Source organism: Echeneis naucrates, chromosome 5, assembly GCF_900963305.1.
Source record: "Echeneis naucrates chromosome 5, fEcheNa1.1, whole genome shotgun sequence".
In the NCBI taxonomy this organism is placed as follows: Eukaryota; Metazoa; Chordata; class Actinopteri; order Carangiformes; family Echeneidae; genus Echeneis; species Echeneis naucrates.
Window position 1 is genome coordinate 6,989,960 of NC_042515.1, and position 22,093 is coordinate 7,012,052.

The following is a 22,093-nucleotide window of genomic DNA, read 5'->3' on the forward strand; positions in this document are numbered from 1 at the left end:
GATTCAAAAGTCCAGATGCAACACTCTGTGTGAACGCATGCAATCATACATCCCCCTCTGACAACTGGGGATGTGGTGAACACCGAGTGACAGGTGGCAGTAAGGTAGACTGAAAATAAAAAGGACACAGGGAAAGAAAATACCTAAGGTATAGTTTCATACACTGATCAAAGTTTAACAATCAAAGACAAGTTGATTTTTTTCAAAGCCTCTGATTGGAGTAGTCAGTTTGATAGCCCTGTGTGAAACCCCAAGTTTGTGGATCATCTCTGGGAACTCCCTTCCTTAAAAGGGGATTTAGCTGGAAGGAACACCTGGATATATTGTACAGTTAGGGGGTGGGGAAGGGATTTCTGTATACATACGTATATATAAGATCTGGCCTCCATCATTTAGAAAAAGAAACAACAATACACTAAAATGACATTCACACAATTGCAAACTGACTCAATCACACCAACACTCCCTCGCCGGTGTTAGAAAATCCATTGGTCTGAATCACGAGCATTAAGTCATGTTTCCATTACCCCTCACCCACAGAATCAGTAATCTGTATACATGAACCTTCGGGAAGAGGGCCAGAATGATTATGTGATGATTACGTAGAGGCAAGACCTTAAACAGTAGGTTTGTTCATAAGATAATTTTTCTTTTTTTTCTCATACATTACCTTTGAATTTTTTTTAACATAAATTAGACTGAATCAAAACTTGTACCACCCCCCACCCAGCGGATATGGCGTTTTCTGATCCAAACTCCCAAAATCTATAATTAGTTTTCATCCCCCAATAACATGCTGCGGCCAACCGAACTTCTCTGAGCTCTACAAGACCAATTTGCCCACAATAACTCCCACCACAAAGAAAAGTATGATGAGGGCCACTGTGCGGGTGTTCAGCCCTTCCTCTTTCTTCATACCAACTGAGGAGTGCTGAGATGACATCACGTTACTCTTCCTCATCCGCAGACCATCGTCCTCCTGAAAGGGGGAAGGAGTGAAATGGAAATAGCGATGAAAGAAAGGAAGTGTGTGAGTAGAGGAAGAGGGGTGGTAGTGGTAGGAGATGAAATAAGAGAAGACAGACTGTCAGTTTGCCAATCAATCAACAAGATGAAACTATTTATTTATTAGCTCAAAGAAATAGGATCTGCTTAAATCTTCATCTGACCCAAACCCCTAAGGACTGCAGAAGGCGCCAGGCTTTAACGCACTTCATTTCCCAGCAGCGGGTGGGGGTGGGGGGGCTCTGTTAGTTTAATCTAAGCCGCAAGAGCAGCCAACAGTCGTTCTGCCTCTGGCAAGAACTCATGAGGGGAGGAGGTGGTGGTGTTTGAGGGGCTGTCTGTGATCTGTGTGCATGTGATTCATTTCCAACCCAACCTTAACAAAACCTAATTTTAAACCTTAATTCATTGATTGGTATGATTTACGGCACACCCATCGATCTACACAACTGCTTCATGATCAAACTCTGGTCTGACACTGATTATACTGATTATAGATATGAGCAGTTACACTTAATATGAATCTCAATCTTGAGTTAGTGCCTCTGCAAAGGGTGGAGGACGCTGCATTTGGAGCCATTTGGAAGAGCAATTTGTGTGACTCAAATTTCCACTTAACTGGCTTATCTTGATTGTGACCATCAATTGGTGCAAAAAATAATCAAGAAACACACATGAGACATGACTGATTGAACTAAACCACATGTTACAAGATTCAATATATTAGAGGGAAAATCCATTCACTTTTTTTCCCATATTTATAACATGTTGCCAACCAGAAAAATCAAATAATTAAGGAAATGAAAATAGTTCCTAATTACCACCTTAGCTGATTATCAATTATCACATATTTTTTTCAAGATTCCAACAATGTGGTAGTTTTAATCAACTTCTAGGAAATCTAAATAAAGCACACAAAATGAAAAAGGTCACTTTGTCTCCAGGCCTTTTGATTAGTCATTGTCTCTTTCTTTGAAAGGCTAGTATACATTTTGGGTCAGTGTAAAACATGCTGACCCAAAGTTACAGAGGCACAAACACGTTAGAAATATTTTTGTGTCCTCCCTCCTTTTAAATGAGATTGTACCTTTGTGTTGGGCCCTTCCGCAAGTCTGAGTTAACTCTGCTTCGACAACTGCTGCAAGGATTTGGGATCCCAAAATTGTTTGCACAGAAACAGTTGACTTTTCCAAAGCAATGAATAAATTTGAAAGGTTTTTGAAAACTTGAGTACATTACAGACCAAAACACAGTGATATCAAGGCCAGCGGGTGGGGTGGTGGGATTGATCTAGGACAGTGGGTGATTTATTGATCAGTGACAACATAAGTCACTTATTTTGTAGTAAATAAAAAAAAAAAAAAAGTTGATTTCATAATTGCTTCCTGGGCCATCTTTTATCTAACAGACTGCATATATTTGAAGATAGCTTTAACAGCTTGAACAGCTGGAATTGATTCATCAGCAGTTCACCTCCAGTAAACAAACTCTTCGGGGGAAATCCTGCATATTTCTGAGAGGGGTACACGTGTCTTTAGTCAATCACTTAAAAAAGAAAATGAAGCCAAATGAATAACAGAAAAATTAACGGACTGTTTTTTGAATTGTCCCACTTACCCTTATTTGTTTGTTTTCTTCTCGTAGCCTCTGAGCCTCCATCTGCAGCCTCTTACACTCCTCCATGATCTTCTTTACCTCCCCATCATCAAGGGTGGAACTCAGTGACTTCACAGGCAGCGCAGACGACTCAGACTTCAGCAAGCTGGACGACATCATCTTATTGGATTCCATGTCGTGCTGTAAGTGGGTTACAAGGCCACCAGTTATAATGTAAAATCTTGGACTGTTATTGCTGAAATGTTTCTATAGTATCTGAGCAACAGACTTGACTGGCACTCATACATTTGGAGACTTGCAGACTTTCCTGTACTGTAAAATCGCTTGTATAAAAAAACAACATGCTTTATACAAGAGACACATCAAAGTCCAGCATTTAAAATGCACTGAGGATCATTCAACTGCACAAGACCTCTCAAAAACCAAAGGCAGAGAACAAGCATAAAAACTGTGTGCGCAGTGATACTAATTTGAGCAGAAAAGCTTTTTTATTACCCCAGCAGGTGTCCGGACATAATATTAACGAATTATGTTTTCACCATAGCCAAGCCCTAAATGAACCCAACCAAATGTATAATTTAAGTATAAAAACTTTTCACGACACGTTTTTGTCATGTGCCATTTTAGTAACCCTGTATTTTTATATTAATACTTTCAGGGCTGTCTTCACTTGTTTTGTACATTACTCCACTTATTTGCATACTAATTTAATTCCTTATATATATATATTTTTTTTTTTTATTTTAATGGTCACCCATAATGGGTTATGCACTTATGCTGAAGATAGCATCCACTGTTTGGTGGGTTTTTAGTATTCTTGTGTTCAAAGATATATGTGCAATGCTTCCTACGTAGGATTTCATTCATCCCCCTTAAGCTTTAAATACGATGTTTTAGTCTTTGAGCTTTGAAGGATGCCTCCTGTTTGTGCCAGAACATCAGCTTATGGAAGAAAGCCTGTGCTGCATAATGATAAAATGTACCTCAATCTCTTTGCAAGGTTTTATGCTTGTTCAGTGCCTTCTATCTCTGCTTGTAGACGAGTTCATCCAGGGGTGCCTTTCATAATTGTTTTAAGCTGGTTTCTATCAGCATTATCAGTCTAACAGACTCTGTGGAGCACAGTTCTGACTGAGAGCCATGTGTACGTGTCACAGAGCACATAATGAATTGAAAACAACTACTCCAGGTACTTCTCCCTCCTGGTGTTCATGCAGCTGGTAGGCTCGGCTTATTACATGACAAAATAATGCTCCTACAGTTGAGTGGGGTATGAGAGGAATTGTTACAATAATAAACCTTATGTGAGACTGAACAAAGTGACACTGGTGGGTTGCCAGTGCCTGAGAGTCAAGAACCCAAAAGTTAAGGTGGAAGAAATTACAAGGTAGCATAGACAGGATGGAAAAGATGGAAAAATTAGGAATAAGAGAGAAAAAAGAAGATCCATGACTAAATGATTCTGTCTAAATGATGCTTAGTTTGGAAGTATTGTGTCTGTAGCTACAAGAGAAATCAGTGAGAGGAGAATGAGCATATACTTACCATTTTTTCATTTTCCACTGGCATTTCAAAAACACACCTCAGCTTGGAGTCCATCAGCTCTTCTGGCTTGGCCTCCTTCCACTGGGTTCAAGAGATCAAGTTAAAAAGGAAGAGTTCGATGTTTAGTGAAAAATTCAAAACCAAAGTGGTAGGTTGTAAAAGTTTCTGCACAGCATTTAAAATAACTGATTACAGAATTTATTGATTTATAACTGTAATATAATATTAATACTAAGAATGTTAGTATATGTACGTTTTCATTCTCAAAGGGGGAAAAGATAGCATTTCTAGATAAAATAATAATGAATTATAATAAAATTGTGGAATAATTGAAAACACCTTTTAATAGGCATGTGAGCACAAAGTGCTCTGTTCTGTTTGAATCCTGTACCAAATTGAAATTTTTATGGAGGAAAAAAAATTCTAAATGAAGGAAACAGACAGTATGCACACATGATAATAGTGACTAGTCAACTTAATATTTTTACCAACATGCACTGTCATTAGTGAGAACTGCCTTCCCCTTTGTTCTCTGGCTCTAAAATTTGGACAACAACAATGGACAGAAGTTTACAGCCAGGAAGACTACAGTCTGTTATGCTCCTCTTGAAACCCAACATCAAAAGCCTGCTTTGCTTTTAAGTCTTTTTACACAATACCCCAATGGGGCTCAGGCCCTGCTTCAGTGCAGTGTCTCTTTTTTAACCATTGCTCAGGTTGTCCATGTGCGTCATGTTGAGGTTAGTATTACGTAAAACTACTCGTACCTACTATCAGTGTCAGACCTCAGGGTTCGATGCTTGTGAAGCAGTTGCGCAGATCAATCCATGTGTCAAAGAGATAGATTAATAATGGTTTAAATTTAGGTTCATACCAAATTCTTAAGACCATTGTTAGTGACTCACTGTAAGAGGGGGGTGGGGGGTTTAGTTACTGTGTTTCAGCAATGCAATGGAGATTCTCATTCAGGCTGGAAGCTGTCCATCAATCATTTTTTTGTTACAGTTAAAGTGACCTGATAGAGTTTTCGTGATGTTGAGGGTGAATCTTGGTGTTTGCCTGTTTGAGACTCATGTGTAAGCACTTTTCAGCTACTGTAGATATCACTACTAATGGATATTAAAGGCATATAAGCAATAAAACTATTTAAAAGGCTCCTGCAGGCACAGTCCACCAGTGCGTCACTTGTTAACAGATGCGTATCATCTCTTGACAGCTGCAACCATGTACAAAAAAAGTTACAGCTAATGTTACTGATGGTGGCAGGTGAGAAAAAAAATTTAAATAGCTTTATGAATTACTTTTTAAATCCCTATAGTTTTGTCTTTCTTTTCAAAAGTTGCAGATACAGTGATAGAAAATGATCTAAAGAAAATGAGACGCACTCACCACTCCCTCCATGTCAGTCATGTCAGGAGGTGCTAACATGGACTGCACCATGAACTTGTGTTTGCTCTTCTCGTTGGGGTCGTAGTCAAAAGGCTGCAGCATAACTGAAATACAAGATGATCGATGTCAGCATAGGAAAGAAAACATATCTCTTGGACACCTGAAGTAAAGATTTTTCCAAATTTTCTCCTTTTCTTTCTCCTTTGTTTTATTGATTAGTTTTTTTTTTTCAGACTCCTCTTTAATATTTTGGGGAAAAAAAAGCTGGGAGGTAAATCATTATTTAACCAACTTGATTAAGCTACAAATTAGGAGTATTAGAAAATATGGAGATGATAAATGACAAAGATTATGCATGGTATGATCAGAAAGCCCAACCACATAATTTATATAATCTTTTTATTTTGTAATCACTCCCCCAGTCTAATTTCTCTCCATTTTAACCCTCATCATCAGGAGGCTCAGGACAAGTGTTCTTGTCATCATTAGTGCAGCAGGCACAAAGAAGCACAATGTGATTCCTGGGTGTAAACTCGAGAATAAAAAGAGATGGAACGAAAAGCCAGCAATTTGGCCCTTACTTCTTCTTTGTCACGAACTTTCCATCGTGTTCTCTTTCTCAACTATCTTTCTCTGTTGTTTATATTAGAGAAGAATTACTGAGTATGAAATACCTACGTATTTGTCAAACTGTAAACTAGGGCCTCTATAGCTACAAGAATCTTGTCTTGCCCCTGCTGTTTGGGACAAAAAAGGGGAGGAGATGATTTATTTCAATGTTCGTGTTACCATGACAGCGAAACACTGACAGATCTACAAATTCCCAAAGGGGTAATCTTGCTAACAGCTTCCAACCCTGCCCTTTTCTTTTTAACATTACATATCACTCTAACAAAAAGCAGGTGTGGAGTTGGAATACTACTTTAACCAATCACCACATCAGTCACTTCAGCCCATGGTGTGTTATTTGATGTCATTCCAATGACTGAGAAGGTATTTTAGAGCTACAATGATGATTTACGATCATTTTTTTCTCAGTGTCCAAGTCAAATGGGCTGGAAGTGCAGAGCGGCTGAAAATGTCGACTGATGGGGGATCTTTTTGTCCTCTTTGAATGACGGTGTAATTCAAAGGCATATTTTGACATCATTGCCAACTATGGTCGCAGCGCTGGCATGATTCTTTGACTCGAAACAAATGACCTCCTAATTCCAAAGCCGACGTTGCTATCAGGATAGTTTTCATATATGGCACATGCCAATTCTCCCCAGAGAGGAAAACCTCAGAAATGTAGTGCACCATTACAGCAATCAGGGCAGTTCAATATCGCAAACCAGAAACAGACGGCACGAACAGATTGAGAACGTCCTGTTTCAGTCAGACCCAATTTGCACAACCATCTACCTTAGAATCCAAGGGGACAATAATAGAGGATGGAGGCCGGAAAAGTATATACGTTCTAAGAGTAACATAAAAAGGTCCTGAGCCAAACCCAAAGGAAAAAAAACCCAACATTGCCAGAGTGGGGGAAAAATGATATAAATTATCTTTGATTTGCAGCCTTTGAACTCACCTTAACAAAAAGCTACTTCTGTTACTGTTGTGATTTAGTATTCTGACTGAGCAATTATTAATAATACTCACAAAGGATAATGGTAGTCAACATGATGGAGAAGCAGAATGGTAAATTGCCTGCTTACTTGTTGATGAATGGAATTTAGGGTGAGGAAGGGGACTAAGAAAACATTCCCTTCCTGTTACTAATTAACTATGACACATGAGACAAGACCCTCACAACAGAATTGCCACAAATTAATTACCCTGAAGAGCTCACAGAGGTTGAAGCTGCAGATTATTTATAGCGTTGTTTATTTTATTAACTGATCAGAGTGAAAAGAAATGCGGCTTTCTGTATGAAATGATTAACTGTTTAATCTATAAAATGTCAGGTCATATTATTCAGTGTCCATAACTATTTCCTAAAGCTCAAGGTGGTAAATCTATAAAAAATCTATAAAAATGCAAATGTGACAAAACATGATTACATTTAAGAATTTAGATCCACAGAAGGTCTGGTATTTTACCTCAACGTTTAATTTTAAAGATATTTTTGGATTACTATAGATTTATCTTCTATAAGGTGATTAATTGATTATTCAAAAGACTTATAAATTAATTAAATAATTTCTGGTTTTTGGAGGTGGAGGGGGGGTTGTCAAACTGAATGAACTTACTGCATTGTTATTGTGGAGTTTTTATATGCCCTCACTTTGGGAACAATAACCAGTGTTCACCATTTCACTTATATCTTCAAAGTATTATGTAACTTGGCTTTTATAACAGAATAAAGCATATAACCAGACACTTAAGCTGCGTTTGACTATAAAGACATAATAACAGGAGTTAAATTTGAGCACTGGGACACATGACATGAAATGAGACATGAAAAGACACACGACACCATGTGGCTCAGAATTTGCGACTTTTTCACACCCTTCAGAGGAGCCTTGTGCGTAAAAGGGTGTTCCCTGACTACTGTGTTTGGTATTATTCAACACAAAAAACTTGGTCAAAGATCAGCTAACCTACTGAGAAAATATAGCGTGGGAGCAGGGAAGAGAGTGAAGTCAACCATAGCTGTCAAGAGACAGACCTGGGGGGGAATACTGGAGAACATGTAAGAGCAAACAGGCTTCCCTGGGTAGAAGGACCTGCCACTCTTTGGTGTATTCCCCAGGATCCATCTTATTCAATATAATTCAAATGTAAAAAGGGACTGACTATATACCACCACGTGTATTCCGAGGTAGGAAATAGCCCATCATTGCCCAGTATGTCCCTCCATCACAAAAGGAAAGTACTACTACTTGGATATCAAATCCTGTGATAAGAATGGATGTGATAGTACACCAATTTTACTCTAGCAATCATTCATTCATTCATCTTCAACCGCTTATCTACTTCAGGGAGGTATTGGAGCCAATTCAGCTTACTATATCATGGTATAACATATTTACAGCAACAATGCCATCATCAATTTCTTTTAATCTAACCTTCAGCGCCAGCCTTCAATAAAAAGGTTTATTTTGGTCAGTGTGTTTTTAATCAGTCAAAAAGCAGGACCAGAAAACCAGGCTTCTTGTTTATCTGGTTCCAATTACTCTCCCCATGACTTGCTATGCTAACATTAGCTTATTGTTGTGCGGGTAGACAGCTCATATGTGGGTGCAGAGTCATAAATATCATTGAAACAGTGCTACAGTGTGCATGAGTGACAAGCAGACTTCCTTACACATGAGCTTCAACTGTTCATAGCCTGAAGCATTGGCAAATTCACCTTATTAAAGTCAGAGGATTAATAAAGTCAAGTACAAATGGTCAGTGCAGAGGATTCTTGGGCTCTTTGTATAGGTGCATATACAATCCGTCCAATTGTGAGCCACAAAACAAACATTTGAGCCAAATTCACTGCTCTGTTTGTTTGCTTTGATCAAATTCAAAGAAATAGTGCTTTTAAATAATTTTACAACAATTTAGCTCTAATTGTAGTATATCAGTATAGTTATCAGTTTATTGTGATGTTTCTCGCCATGGCAATTGAAAATGTAACAGCAACACAAGACCAGTTGTGAATATTGGAATAGGCCATTTACATGGCACATTTTTTAATTATTTAATTTTTAGGCGGTACAAATTTTTGCTTTCTGGCTCCAATGACAGTACGTCACAAATCTGTCAGACAAATGTCTGACAAGTTTCCAGAAGAAGCTCAATATTTGTGGACATAAGGATTTTTTTAAACATTCATGGCACATATTTTTCCACTGGATGCTGCTACATAACATCAATCCAGCTCAGCAAAATTTCTGTGGTCATGGCTAAATTCAACATATACAGTTACAGCTGGGTTGAGCTTCAAAAGCACAGTGTCTATCCTCACCCAAGCCAGCAGATGACACGTGTAGGGTTTGTAGCTATCCTGTGGCAGACAGCTGCCTCTCACCTCAGTGAGAGTGCATGTCTAAGTAGCTTTTGAGCTGCTCAAAAATCACAGGTCAGAAAGAATACAAACTGGTCTATAGCAAGTCATAGGTCTCAGTCTGACAATACTTTGGCGCAAATGCTTCAGTATGGATGTTGTTTTCTGGGATGGACAACTTGTGCTTTCAGATTATCTTTATACTGAATATTCAATTCATTTAAAATGCTGTTAAAAAGCCAAGCCAAGAGGAATTTATTTCATTCTGACATCTGTTGAAAGATTTTAATCAATTAGTAGTAGTACAAAGACCAGGAAGAAAGAACAAGACTTTTTTTGCCAAGTGGCGCTCTCTTAAAAGCATACATATCCTTGAGATTCCCCATTTCCCTCCATATAAAAAAAATCTGTTGCTTGAACACTGCATTTTGAAGCCCACTTCCTCAGTATCTATTGGCTTTCAGTCTTCTGCACAGCGTTTTCTAGTGCGTTGCTGTATTTTACCACCACCTGACAATCAGTGGACTAGTGTGAATCCATGGGCAGGATTGCAGCGTACTATGTGTGCGCACAGGCCAAACTGTGGTGCAGTCACAAAAAACATTGCTCCACTGCTCTACTAGTCATCAAAAAAACTGCACAGAGTATTTAAGTCATAAAGGGTTGTGGAAAAAAAAAAAAGGTGTCTCATGTTGTTATGATTTAAAGGCCCTGCTACGCTCATATTGGTGAGACCTCTGCTCAGATTAAAAGTGGTCAGACAAATATGAATTCATTATTCGGCTCTGCCAGTATGCTGCTTGTTTCATAGCAACAAGCCTGGGAAACAGTTGAATGTACTGCAAATAAGGTGGCAGGTATGACATTCAATTTCCATCTGTGGCTGATAATAAAACAGCAGCAGGTAGTGTGAATGTATTTTGAACAAACTCGAAGTCAAGGTAGTGTCTTCGCCAACTGTATTCAGCCACAAGTCGTATGAAATATATCTTTTTTGGTGTGTACTGTTTACATTCCCCCTGGTGCACACTGTACTGTACTTTGTGCGCCGCATAGAGCAGGTCTTACTAGATTGTATAATTTGCATATTTAACTCAATTCAGTAAAAAATATCCTAAGTTGCACAGACTTTGAAGCAATTTAATAGAGACACAATAAACGAATAGGAGATTAGATGTCAGATGCCTGCAATATAAGAACTCACAACCCTTTGTTACCATGTGAAGTGCACTTCTTTATAAATATAAGGTAGACATACTTTCATATACTCAGCGAGCACTTTTGACTACATTGTCAGAAAAACAGTCCTCTTTTGGGACTCAAATCATTGACCTTTCTCGGGTTAATTTGGATGAAAAATAGTAGCAACTGAGAGAATGGACTGTGCTGATTTGTCACCCACTGCTGACAGCAAGCCCCAATGACACAGTTTGCAGTATTTGACACCTGATAGGAGAGATTGTAAAATGAGTCTGTGGCTGTAAATGGTAGAGGAGGTGCTGGGTGGAAACATTAGACTGTAACTGTCTCCCTCCAAGTGTATAACAGAGACTAGTTCACCTTTTTTGATTACAAAGAGTCATTCTCACATATCCTTATTCTTATTCTACTTAATTAAAAAAAATCAAACCACAGATACCCACAGCAAAATCAACCAATGCTTGTCACAGTTTTTCTGATCTATAATCACATAACCTTGATGTATAAAAAAAGGATGCGCATATATAAGAAGCTGTATTAAACTAATGTTTTGTATTTAATGTGATAAAATTGATGAAGTAACTTTGATTAATGTTCTAAAAACATGCTAATTGTTTCAGCAAATCCTGATCAACAATATTTTCATACTGCAGTTTCCTCATTTATCACCTGATACATTGATTGAGGTCCCTGCATCGATGATTCCACTGTTTGGCCGTACACAGTACCGGCGCGGTGCTGTCGTCTTAACCTTGAAACACACATTCCTGTCTGTAGGGTTTGAGAGCTTGAGATTTGTGGTGACCACGTCCGAGAATGGACCTGTGAAGAGAGGAGAGAAGGTGGACACTTAAAATGTCTGTTTCTGATAAGGCTGTCTTTGGGTAAAATCACTGACTTAACAACAACTGAAATAAATAAATACACAACTTTAACTATACAAGTCACAGAAAATAGCAACCACAGTAATCACATTTAAAATTGGACGGATACTCACTCTCACTAAAGACTCTTCAAGAGCCTTGATCTCACAAAATAGTTTGAATGTCAAATGGTAAAAGAAAATGACACATAAACATGACTAATGGAAGTGCCACTGGCATATAAACTGTAAAAAGAACATAATATGTGTAACCTCTGCGCTGAGAAGATAACATACCATTCAAAGCAAATGAGTTTCCCTTAGTGAACCATCATATACTGCTGCAGAGGAAGCACCAGGAAAAACCCGGAGAAATCAAAAATTAACAGCTAACCTCGGGCAGACACAGCTCTTGACATCAACATAACAAGCAAGAACGTAGAGTAGGACTGTCACTTTATTGAGCAGATGTAACTGCAAAAAATGTATTATAGCATGTAAGAAAGGGGAACCAGTAAACTTTGCTCTTTTCTCTGGAAAGATTTATTCACTACCAAATATTTGTGATATACTTTTTGAGTGTAAAAGGTGTAGCACTTACTAACACTTTTCTGTCATGGCAGTAGATCAAAGTTAGAAAAACCTGAAAAATGATCAATACTCAAAATACTCTGGTACTGTGTGTACCAGGCTGAAAGAGGCTAATCAGTGATTTTTAAACCATGTGAATGTTAAGCTAAATTAGCTGAAATAACAGTGGGCAGGGACTATCAAAATATGGGACATGTATGCTAACACATTAAAATGTGGTCTACCATTTTTATTTTATTTTTGTTTTTACTAAATGTGACTTTAATAATGACAAATTGTGGCTTTCCAGCATTTGGATTTTCTTCCAAATATTTCTTTATTTGATCTGACATTTGGATAAACATGGTTTTACTGCCAATTCAACTACTGCAGCTTTTTAATACATTTGACTTGAAGCTGTCCTCAAGATAAACATTTCCAGTCTGTTTCTTAGATTCACATCTCAAATATTATGTCTCAGTAACATGGCTTTGTGAGGAATGGGCTTTGTAAATGTATGAAGTATGCAAACTAAGCCATCTGTTTTTTCTATTTTAATGAACTTAACTCTTGAGATTGATGTAGATAATTGATGTCTAATCTCTCCTCTTCATAAAGAAAAGCTGTTCTAGTATCATTTTATGAAGAATAACCTTTAATGCCATGAGGAGTAAACTGTAGAAACCTAAAAATCACAGACTTCACTGACTGCACGATCATGAAAAAATTAGCTGATGCAGTCCAGCTTCAGCTAATTACAGCTATCATTGGTAATGCAGGACACATCCCTGTGAGGCTCTCACAAGGCCAGATGCATTAAGCTGCTGTGCAGATTTGTCAATAATGCAGAAAACTTTTACAACATAAGCCACAGCAGAGTAACACTGTGCCAAACCTTATCCGTCCATGATGTAGGAATAGACTGTCAATGTAATTTTTTTTAATGAGCTAAGTAACTTGAAATAAATTTTAAGGGTGGCTACTTCAACCGTGACTCTAAGTCTGTATTTTGACATATTTCTATGGTTTCGCTTAAAGTCCTTAAAAAGCAATAAACCTTTGTGGACTGTAGTTACATCCAATTAGTATCTAATAATTTCTGTTGGTTTTTAAAATGATATGGTGGTCAAGGCAATGCTTGATTTTGAGTAATGTCTGAGGTTGAGGGAATAAAGAGAAATGAGGACATGAAGGAGGGGAAAGTGGGGGAGGCATGGGAATAACCGATGAATTCACATACAGTAGCTGTCTCAAATCACCCATTTGGCCCTGCTATTCATAACTATATTAAAGTCTCTCGGAACAGGATAGGAATGCACCTATGAAGTGAAGCTAGGTAAAACTGATGTAGTCTATTCAACAGTGATGGTTATAATGTCCAGTTTTTATTCAAACTGATTCAGAGCTCTGCCTGAACCGCAATAACAAATATATTTACAAGTATTCTTAATTGGGGGAGCTTACGAATTTTAACTGTCTGCCGGTCACAAATAGACACACGCACGCTAGCTCTCTCGTATGCATGTAACTTTTTCGTAACATGTAATTTGATTGGTTTGATACATAAGTTACAGCTTTGACAGCTCTCCCAGCCATGGCATAGCAACGCAGCAGTTGATGGTGGATGCTGCTTACAGTATTTTTATTTCTGCTTGGGGGGGCTTAACCCCCCCTAGCCCTCCCCTCCCGCCATCGGTGATCAATGCATGTTCCCATCTACTGCTGTTGTGTAAATGTTACAAACTAGTTCATTGAAATGAATATCCAGCATAACAGATTATCTTGCCAGCTGACATTAAAACCACAATTGTAAGAGTTACCTTCATGTTTAATTTAAGTTGCACAGTCCTATGCCACTCCAAATAGATGTGATATTTGTCTGTCTGCTGTTATTTTCAGTCTCTTCAGTGGAGCACAAACTTCAGTTAACCTACAAATGAACTTTTCCACTTAAACTAAGCGTATTACTGACCTAACTTTTACAATATTTCAATTTGAATTTCCAGCATTTCTGATTTTGTTTTTAAATTGAAGATGAAAATGACAGTTGGATAGAAACTCAATTACTGACATAGAATAATAATTTTAGTCAATATGAAAGCAGTTGCTAGGAATGGTTGTTGTTTTTCAGGCCAGTTGAATAAATATGTAGATTTTAGACTTGTTATTCCTATAAGCTGATTTAAAATAATCTATGCAGCTGATTTCAGTCTTATCCACATGTAAGCCACCAATGAGCACTGTACCAGACGCATTTGAATTGCGGAATATGATATTAGATATGGGCAGCCATTCAGAGGTCCAAAGGAACCAGATAGACCACAAAATATAGTTATTGCACTTGCATATTATATCTGCCATAAGATCAAATCAAATCAGATTTATTTATATAGCACCAAATCATAACAAAGTTACATCAAGGCACTTTACATATAAAGCAGGTCTAGACTGAACTCTTATGGAATTATTTAAAGAGATCCAACAGATCCCTCCATGAGCAAGCACTTGACGACAGTGGCAAGGAAAAACTTCCTTTGAGAGGTAGAAACCTCGGACAGAACCAAAATCGGAGGCGGGGTGGCCATCTGCCATATACCCAACCGGTCTATAGCAGCATAGCTAACGAGTAAATTAACTTTGACTTTTTAACTATAAGCTCTGTCATACAGAAAAGTTTTAAGCCTGGTCTTGAAAATTGCTAGAGTCCACCCCCCGGAATGATACTGAAAATTGGTTCCATAGAAGAAGAGCCTAATAACTGAAAGATCTGCCTCCAAATTTACTCTTGGAGACTCTAGGAACCACAGGTAAACCTCTATCTAGAGAGCGGAGTGGCCTACTATGATAGTACGGAACTATGAGCTCTCTGAGATATGTTGGGGTTTGGTCATTAAAAGCTTTATATTTTAACAGAAGGATTTTAAATTCATTTCTGAATTATACCAGCTGCCAATGAAGAGAGGTTAACACAGGAGAAATGCGATCCCTTTTTCTAGTTCCTGTTAATATTTGTGCAGCAGCATTCTGAAGAGATAAGAGAAATATAAGAGAAAACTGCACCTCAGCCAACACCAGTGTCGCCAGGACCCCTGACTCTTCTCTCACATTATCTGTATGTGACACAGATTGCCTCACTCATCACATATTCTAAGTCCTACAAATTCAACTGTATAGGTACTCCCACAGAAAACCAGTATTATGCGTCATTCATGTATTTCTGGTGTTACTGACGACAGTTTCTTTATTTACAGGCCACTACAGAGAATACATAGAGAAATGCATCCAACTGGCTAACTGGTAAGTGTTAGTCACTCCTGTCTTTTTCCACTAGCTCTTGTGAAAGCAAAGCCAATTCCTAGTTAAGTGTCGAACAACGACATATTAATGTATGACTTACAGAACTTAGAGAGCAGTGCCAATACCACACATTTTATAACAGTCAGACTTATGACTGATATTTTAAAAGGTTTCCTTTTTAGACTTTATAGTATTGTTAAAAACATACTAAATAAATATGTTTCATGAATTACACTCCAAAATTAACCCTATGTTTTTGTAACTTTCTTGCTGGATAATAAGATCTGTAGTTATTATACACACGAAAACTAGAGAGCAATATAGGCTGATTTAAGTTTTGAAATGTTGTTTGTCTGGTAATGTTTTTCAAGCTGCTGAAGCAGTGAAAATATTTTTAGGGAAAGCACAACTCCTGACTTCTTAGGTGTTGACAGCAAAGCCAACATTTGTTGAACAAATTCTATTTATCCTAATTGCATTTAAACTGGTGGTCTGATACAATATTCCAAACCTCACCGCTTAGTAAGGGCAAGTTTTCTCATCCATCATAGTTTGCTTATGAAACAAAAAACAAGGTCACAACAGCAGCTACTATATTGACGATAAAGCCTGCAGTTTAGAGAAGTACACTCATGTGCTGCATAAAAACACAGAGCTATTTTGGAATTAGCACATATACCAGATTGAAGATAAAGTTTCAGCTAAGCAAACATCCAGAGCAACTGACACTTCCTTACCCGTTGAGCAAAAACAGAGAGGAAATTCAGACGATCACAAGCTTGGCTTGACATCTAAGGGTCTTTAATGAAAGGAACTCACGCCACTGACTACTGTCCACCTGATCTACTACTTCCTGAAAGTTTCTCGGTACACTGTCCAACTCACGAAAACCACAATTGGAAGTAAAAAATACAATTTGGAAGAGTTGATATTTGAAACTGTCGTCTTTAAAGGTGGGATTTTATAAAGAGCACATAAAACAGAGGTAGCTGGGAGAATTTTGTAAAGATTTGTTAATATTACCCCAGACGAAGATGAAATTTAATAAAATGTGAAAACGTCCAGAGCCTTATATTTGACAGTACTAGGTCCACATATCGTCTAAGCCAAGGCCTGTCAAGTTGCTATTAACAGAACTACTGCTTATTTCACACTGCATGCCTCCAAATTACTTGGGGCCTAAGTATACACATGATTTGGGGTATTGTTAACTAGTTCCCGCTAGACACATAGTTCCCCAATGTCTTAATAAGACAATACATCTGATTAGATGCTTTATCTTTGGCTATGTAAAGTACTCTGTTTACAAGTCCCCTGGTTTCAAGCTAATTTTCTGGAATCTTTCTGAACAATTTCCTAAAAACTAGTTTGCATCATTCAGCTGTAAATGTATTTAACTGTTTCCAAGAAAAGCCTCACAATTTGGTCCAAATTTCAAGGGAAATGGAAAAATTCCCTGCAAAAAAAAACTGCTGCAGATATTTAGTCTCCATATATTATATTTGAGTTTATAAGTGTTAGGTAGGTAGGAAGTAGTAATATTCTGTTAAGCTAATGCAACAGGACACCTGACACATGCAGCCAGTCAAAACTTTCACCACAAGTCAGTGCACAAGATATATTAAACTTCAGGTAACCATAGCAACAGCGCTCATGCTGAGATAGCCGGTATTGTTTGGTTTTTTTTTTTTCCTACTGTCAACAAATCCCATGAGAAAAACTGAATCAACAACACACTGATCATACTGCCTGTGTATCCAGAGCCTGATATACTATAATATTCCAAATGGAAGTATATAGTTGGACATAGCTGTCCAAAAACAGTTTGCAATATATGATTGAGCCACATGCTACATCAGTCAATCCTACAGCATTATGGCATGTGAAATGTCCGCTGCACATGGATGACTTGTTTTATGTTATGCAACTCACAAGCTCTTTGTGGATTGATACAGTAACCATTTGTGTGATATAACTCAGATCGTAAATTCATCAACACACAGGCAACTTTACCAAACAACCCCTTCAGGTGTTGTAAACTGTTATAAAGGGATCTAAAACGTGCACAGGCCTGCAACTAGGGCTGGGCTATATGGAGCAAAATCCTATCACGATATATTTCATATCAGTCGATATCGGTATATCATGATATAATAACTATCAAATAACTATTTCTGTCAAATTTAAAGGTTTTTTTTTTTTATTCATAAGTGAGATGTGAAGATACCACATTAATATTATATTAATGTATATATTAAATATTATTTATTTTCTGTCAGAAGTTAAACATATGAAATGTACTACAAACCTTGTAGAACTGTATTTCAAATAAATTAAATTATTATATAATAAAGTAAAATCTTAATTCTGACCAGTCAGAGGCTTCAAGTGTTACAGGAGAACACAAATAATTCGACAACTGAATTCTTTGGTAAACTACAAAAAAATAAAATAGGGTATACAAAATAAAAAAGTCTCAATTCTGACCAGTAAAAAGCGCAACACAATTTGTAGTGCACACTACCCTGCTTCTTGTCGGACTTTAAATAGCCAAAATATCCCCACACCACCTAATTCCTTGGACCTTTACTCTCAACAATGTCCTCATCTTTTGAGCCTTGGGCTGTGTCTGTTGGGCTGTCTTCTTCAGGGATGCTGTCGTTCGTGTTCGTGTTTTCACCTATTTCGCTCCCACTCCTAATGTACTGCTGGGCAAAACATAAGCACGTGACCTTATGTTTAAGCCGGCTGCATCACCTACTCTCTCTATGTGTGTGTCAACCTAGCCTGACATGGCTGTAACTCTATTCCACCTGCGTGATTGGCCCAGCACGGCGCTCTTCTCATTATCATTGGCTGTTTGTGTTGTCTGTCAAAACATGGATGGAATGAGTTCTATCGACCATGTCTTATATTTCTATCGAGGATTAAGTTATTTTGCAATAATTGTTGTTATCGTTTATCGCCCAGCCCTACCTGCAACTATTAACCATATTTACTATCTATTAATCTGTTATTTATTTCTTCTATTAATCTTTGAATCTTTTAATATGGCAAAATTAATGCCCCCCCCACATCTACCAAAACCTGAGGTTATGTCTTTTAATGTCTTGTTATTGCAATTAATAGTTCGAAAACCCCATAATATAGACTGGTTGCTGAGCAACATCATCTGTAAGGTGTACACACAAGGCATGGGGTAGAAAATGACCCAAAGTTACTAAGAGCTTATGAGGAGATCAACATGAAAGGTTTTGTTTGTGCCTATTACTGCACTCATCCCAAAGGTGATGAGTGGAAAATGCTCATTATCTCCAGAAGGAAAATTCCAGGTTATCTCAGAAAAGCAGAATTATTTGTTAGTGCTAGTGATCCTGTCACAGCTCTGGATTTTATGGAGGCTGTAGATGGTCTCAGACTGTAACCGAAGGAATAATACCAGTTTTAAGGTAAGACTGTTCAGGCTTCAGTTACTGTATGTTGACTACACTTGTGTGTCTATGAAGTAATTTTAGATTTTCAATTTGGGGCTTACTGACACTGGTGTCACTGATTCCTATCAGAGATAGAAGATTGGCTGCTTAGGATGATAAATGTATCATGCTGTAAGGCTAATCATTTTCAAGAAAAATAAAAGTCAGGTAGAGTCTATTTTCATGATCCTGGGTGGCTGATCAATAATATTTATGAAATCTTGGTCCGGCAAGGTTTGCCAGGGGTGACGCTCTGCCTATTTACACTGCAATGATCTCTGACATGAGTCATTTATCATATACCCAGTGTCTGGCTCTCAGACAGCATGAAATCATGCAAGCGTGTCTGTAAGTTTAACCTGCGCCAATGATTTTGGACATACACAGGTTCTTTCTCTTCATATGTGGAGCTAACTGTGAATAGCAAAAAAAAAATATATATATATATTTCCCTAAGGAAATGCTGTCTTCAGATGTGTTGCCAGATAGTTTTAAATGTACAGATATTCAGTTGACAAACTGTCATCAATAGATGACAGCTTTGTTTTAGGTAAAATATAAGAGCCATTTTTGCTCTAGCACTAATAACCATAACAAGTAAATGATTACAACAACAAAAAGAGAAGTATCTGCAGATTATTTGTTGCAGTGATGTTTCCCTGACTCATTTATGATAAATAAAAGTTTACTGTCATTCAAGGCTGTCCACGAAACAATCAATAACTCCGTGATAACTATGTCACTTCTTATTCCTAAATGCAAGATAAAATATCTCAGTTTGTGTCACGATGTCTGTGAAAATCTGGTACAACTTCAATTGTTCCATTTGTGTTTATGTAACATTATTTGGGCCTTGAGCAACGTGTCATCTAGCAGCCAAATACCGAGCTGTGCCCAAATGTCCATGAGCGACCATCGAGCCCAGACGATCAACACGTCGGTGACCTGTCAGTGTAACATATTAAGCTGCAAAAGTTGCTGATCTTTCAGCTGTCGCCTGATTAAATGACAGCTGGCTGTCCAACAGAGCAGAGAGCTAATATCAGCTAGCCAAACCTGCTAGGGATGTTGCAGCTGCAGGGCAATGAGAGATTAGTAATTCACGTGGCAGGTATGTTATGACACGGTTGTTATTATTACTATTTCCCCGTGGGCACACATCCCTTTGGCGTGAATTTGGAGCCTGAGATAGAGGAGGCAAAACACATGCATGGCAGGGCCTGGATAGCTTAGCCGTGGGAAGCTAATCCTGCTAGCTAGCTAGCCAGCTAGCTAGCTGTCAGTTGACCCGCCGTCCTCTCTGAGCGGTCTCACTCTTTCCACTTCAGACTGATATTATGAAAATGTGTATTGCAGCTTCTGCACCCCCGGTTAGGTTACCGTAATATTGGCCTGCCCCCCCAGTTCTTAACCCTGCTGGGAGAGGCGGTCCCCCCCCTCCTCCTCCTCCTCCTCTCCCGGCCCTCCCCTCTCTTACCTCTGAATTTCAGTTCGTGCTGAGGCTCCAGGAGCAGAACCTGTTCCGGCCTGGCCATATCCCAACAGCTGGAGCGGGCTTATCGCGCTGCAACCAGTTCCCGTCGGCTTTCCCCCCCTCTCTGCTCTCCGACGTTTTGTTTTGAGCGCGGCAGCGTCCGCAGGAGTTATTCTATCAATGAATTAGCGGGTTGGATGTCCTGGTACTTGTCTCTCTCTCCCCCCCCCACGTTGGTCGGCGGTGCTACTCGAGCTGCTAACGGCTGTTGTGATGCAGCAGGAAGGGAGTGAGAGACAGCCCGGTGACGTCACTGCCTCTGCAGCGAGAGAGAGAGAGAGAGGGGGAGAGAGAGAGAGGGAGAGAGAGAGGGGGGGGGCTTTCAAAAGTGTACTTACTTGGGTTCATTATCATTACTCATTCACCCTAGCTCCCACTCTGTCATGTCAGGTGTAGTTATGAATCCTTAATTATTGTGTGTTTAAAGGTTAACAGCCCTATTTCCCATCAACCGTGCACATTTATTTGGAGAGTAAAAACTACCAACAGAGACAAGGAGGACAAGGGGTAGCGCATGGTTCTGCATCTCATGGATCACACTCAGAGAGGCTATATTCACCAAACTGGCAACTTATCTAAGATGTGTGGAACAAGGTATCCTGCCAAGTAATTTAAAAACACTAAGTGTACTGAGGAGAGTTGGTGATGTTTTGAAGACACATTAGCCCTACCAAATATAGATTTCATTTAAGCTTTTTCATCTTATGCACTTCGTAGAAACAATTTTACTTTCCCCACTCTTCTTACAGAAGAGGAGTGGAGAGGTTATCAAAAAAAGTACTGCCTTCTCAGCACAATTCAAAATGGAGTGAAAATCCCTCTGCCAGTCAAATGCACATCTCAAGTGTCATATTCACATATATATTTAGGTGGTTGGTGGCCAGCTGACTAACACAGCCAATCACAAACAACATTGTCACTGTATCCCCAAGGAAAAAGTTAATAATCACACACACTCTGGGGCCTAACTCCAGGCAGTGCAAAATTACACACACATACACACACTGCATGTAAGACAAGAAGAGAGGGGGCAGCTTTGTCAGCTTTTTATGAGTAAACAATTGACAATTCCCTTTTTACACATTCAGAAATACAATGCAAACAAATGTTTTCAGGCAACATAGTAAAAAGCTAAATATGGTAACTACAGTGCTGATGGTAATACTGCAAATGATGAACAAATATATTGTGGTCACACAACTGGCTTGGAATAGAATATAGTCATTGACCTGTGTGCAATTTGATGGTATTTATCTATGGTGAAAAATATACACAATATAGATTAATCACATTCCCAGGGCCAGCCCAAGACTAATGGTATTCTTCAATGCAAAACTGCTACACACATTCCATGCCTTCAAATCAGGGAAAAACATGTATCATTATAATATAACTTCAAATATTTTTAGGCATATTATGTGATTAGTACATTAAACCATTATATTACATCAACAATAAAAAAAAGGATAATAATGTATGATGTAGTTTTAACATTATTCTGCATCACATTCTCTGTAACATTAAGAACTGAGCAAACAGTCACAACCCAAAACCGCATCATGGGACATTAAGAAAGTCTGAAACATTTACAAGAATGTTTCATCAAGTTATTTCACAGAAAT

At 38.4% G+C, this 22,093-nt stretch overlaps 1 protein-coding gene across 1 annotated transcript; it reads right to left on the reverse strand.

Annotated features, from left to right (window-relative positions):
• Window positions 1–610: 610 nt before the first annotated feature.
• LOC115044118 (vesicle-associated membrane protein-associated protein B/C-like) lies at window positions 611–20,686 on the reverse strand. Its single transcript, XM_029502968.1, has 6 exons — window positions 20,415–20,686; window positions 11,405–11,557; window positions 5,557–5,660; window positions 4,168–4,248; window positions 2,623–2,802; window positions 611–979 (listed from the first exon to the last, which is right to left on the reverse strand). Exons 1-6 carry the CDS (start codon window positions 20,470–20,472, stop codon window positions 824–826), a joined length of 732 nt encoding a protein of 243 aa, XP_029358828.1. The 5' UTR covers window positions 20,473–20,686; the 3' UTR covers window positions 611–823.
• Between the last annotated feature and the right edge of the window lie 1,407 nt (window positions 20,687–22,093).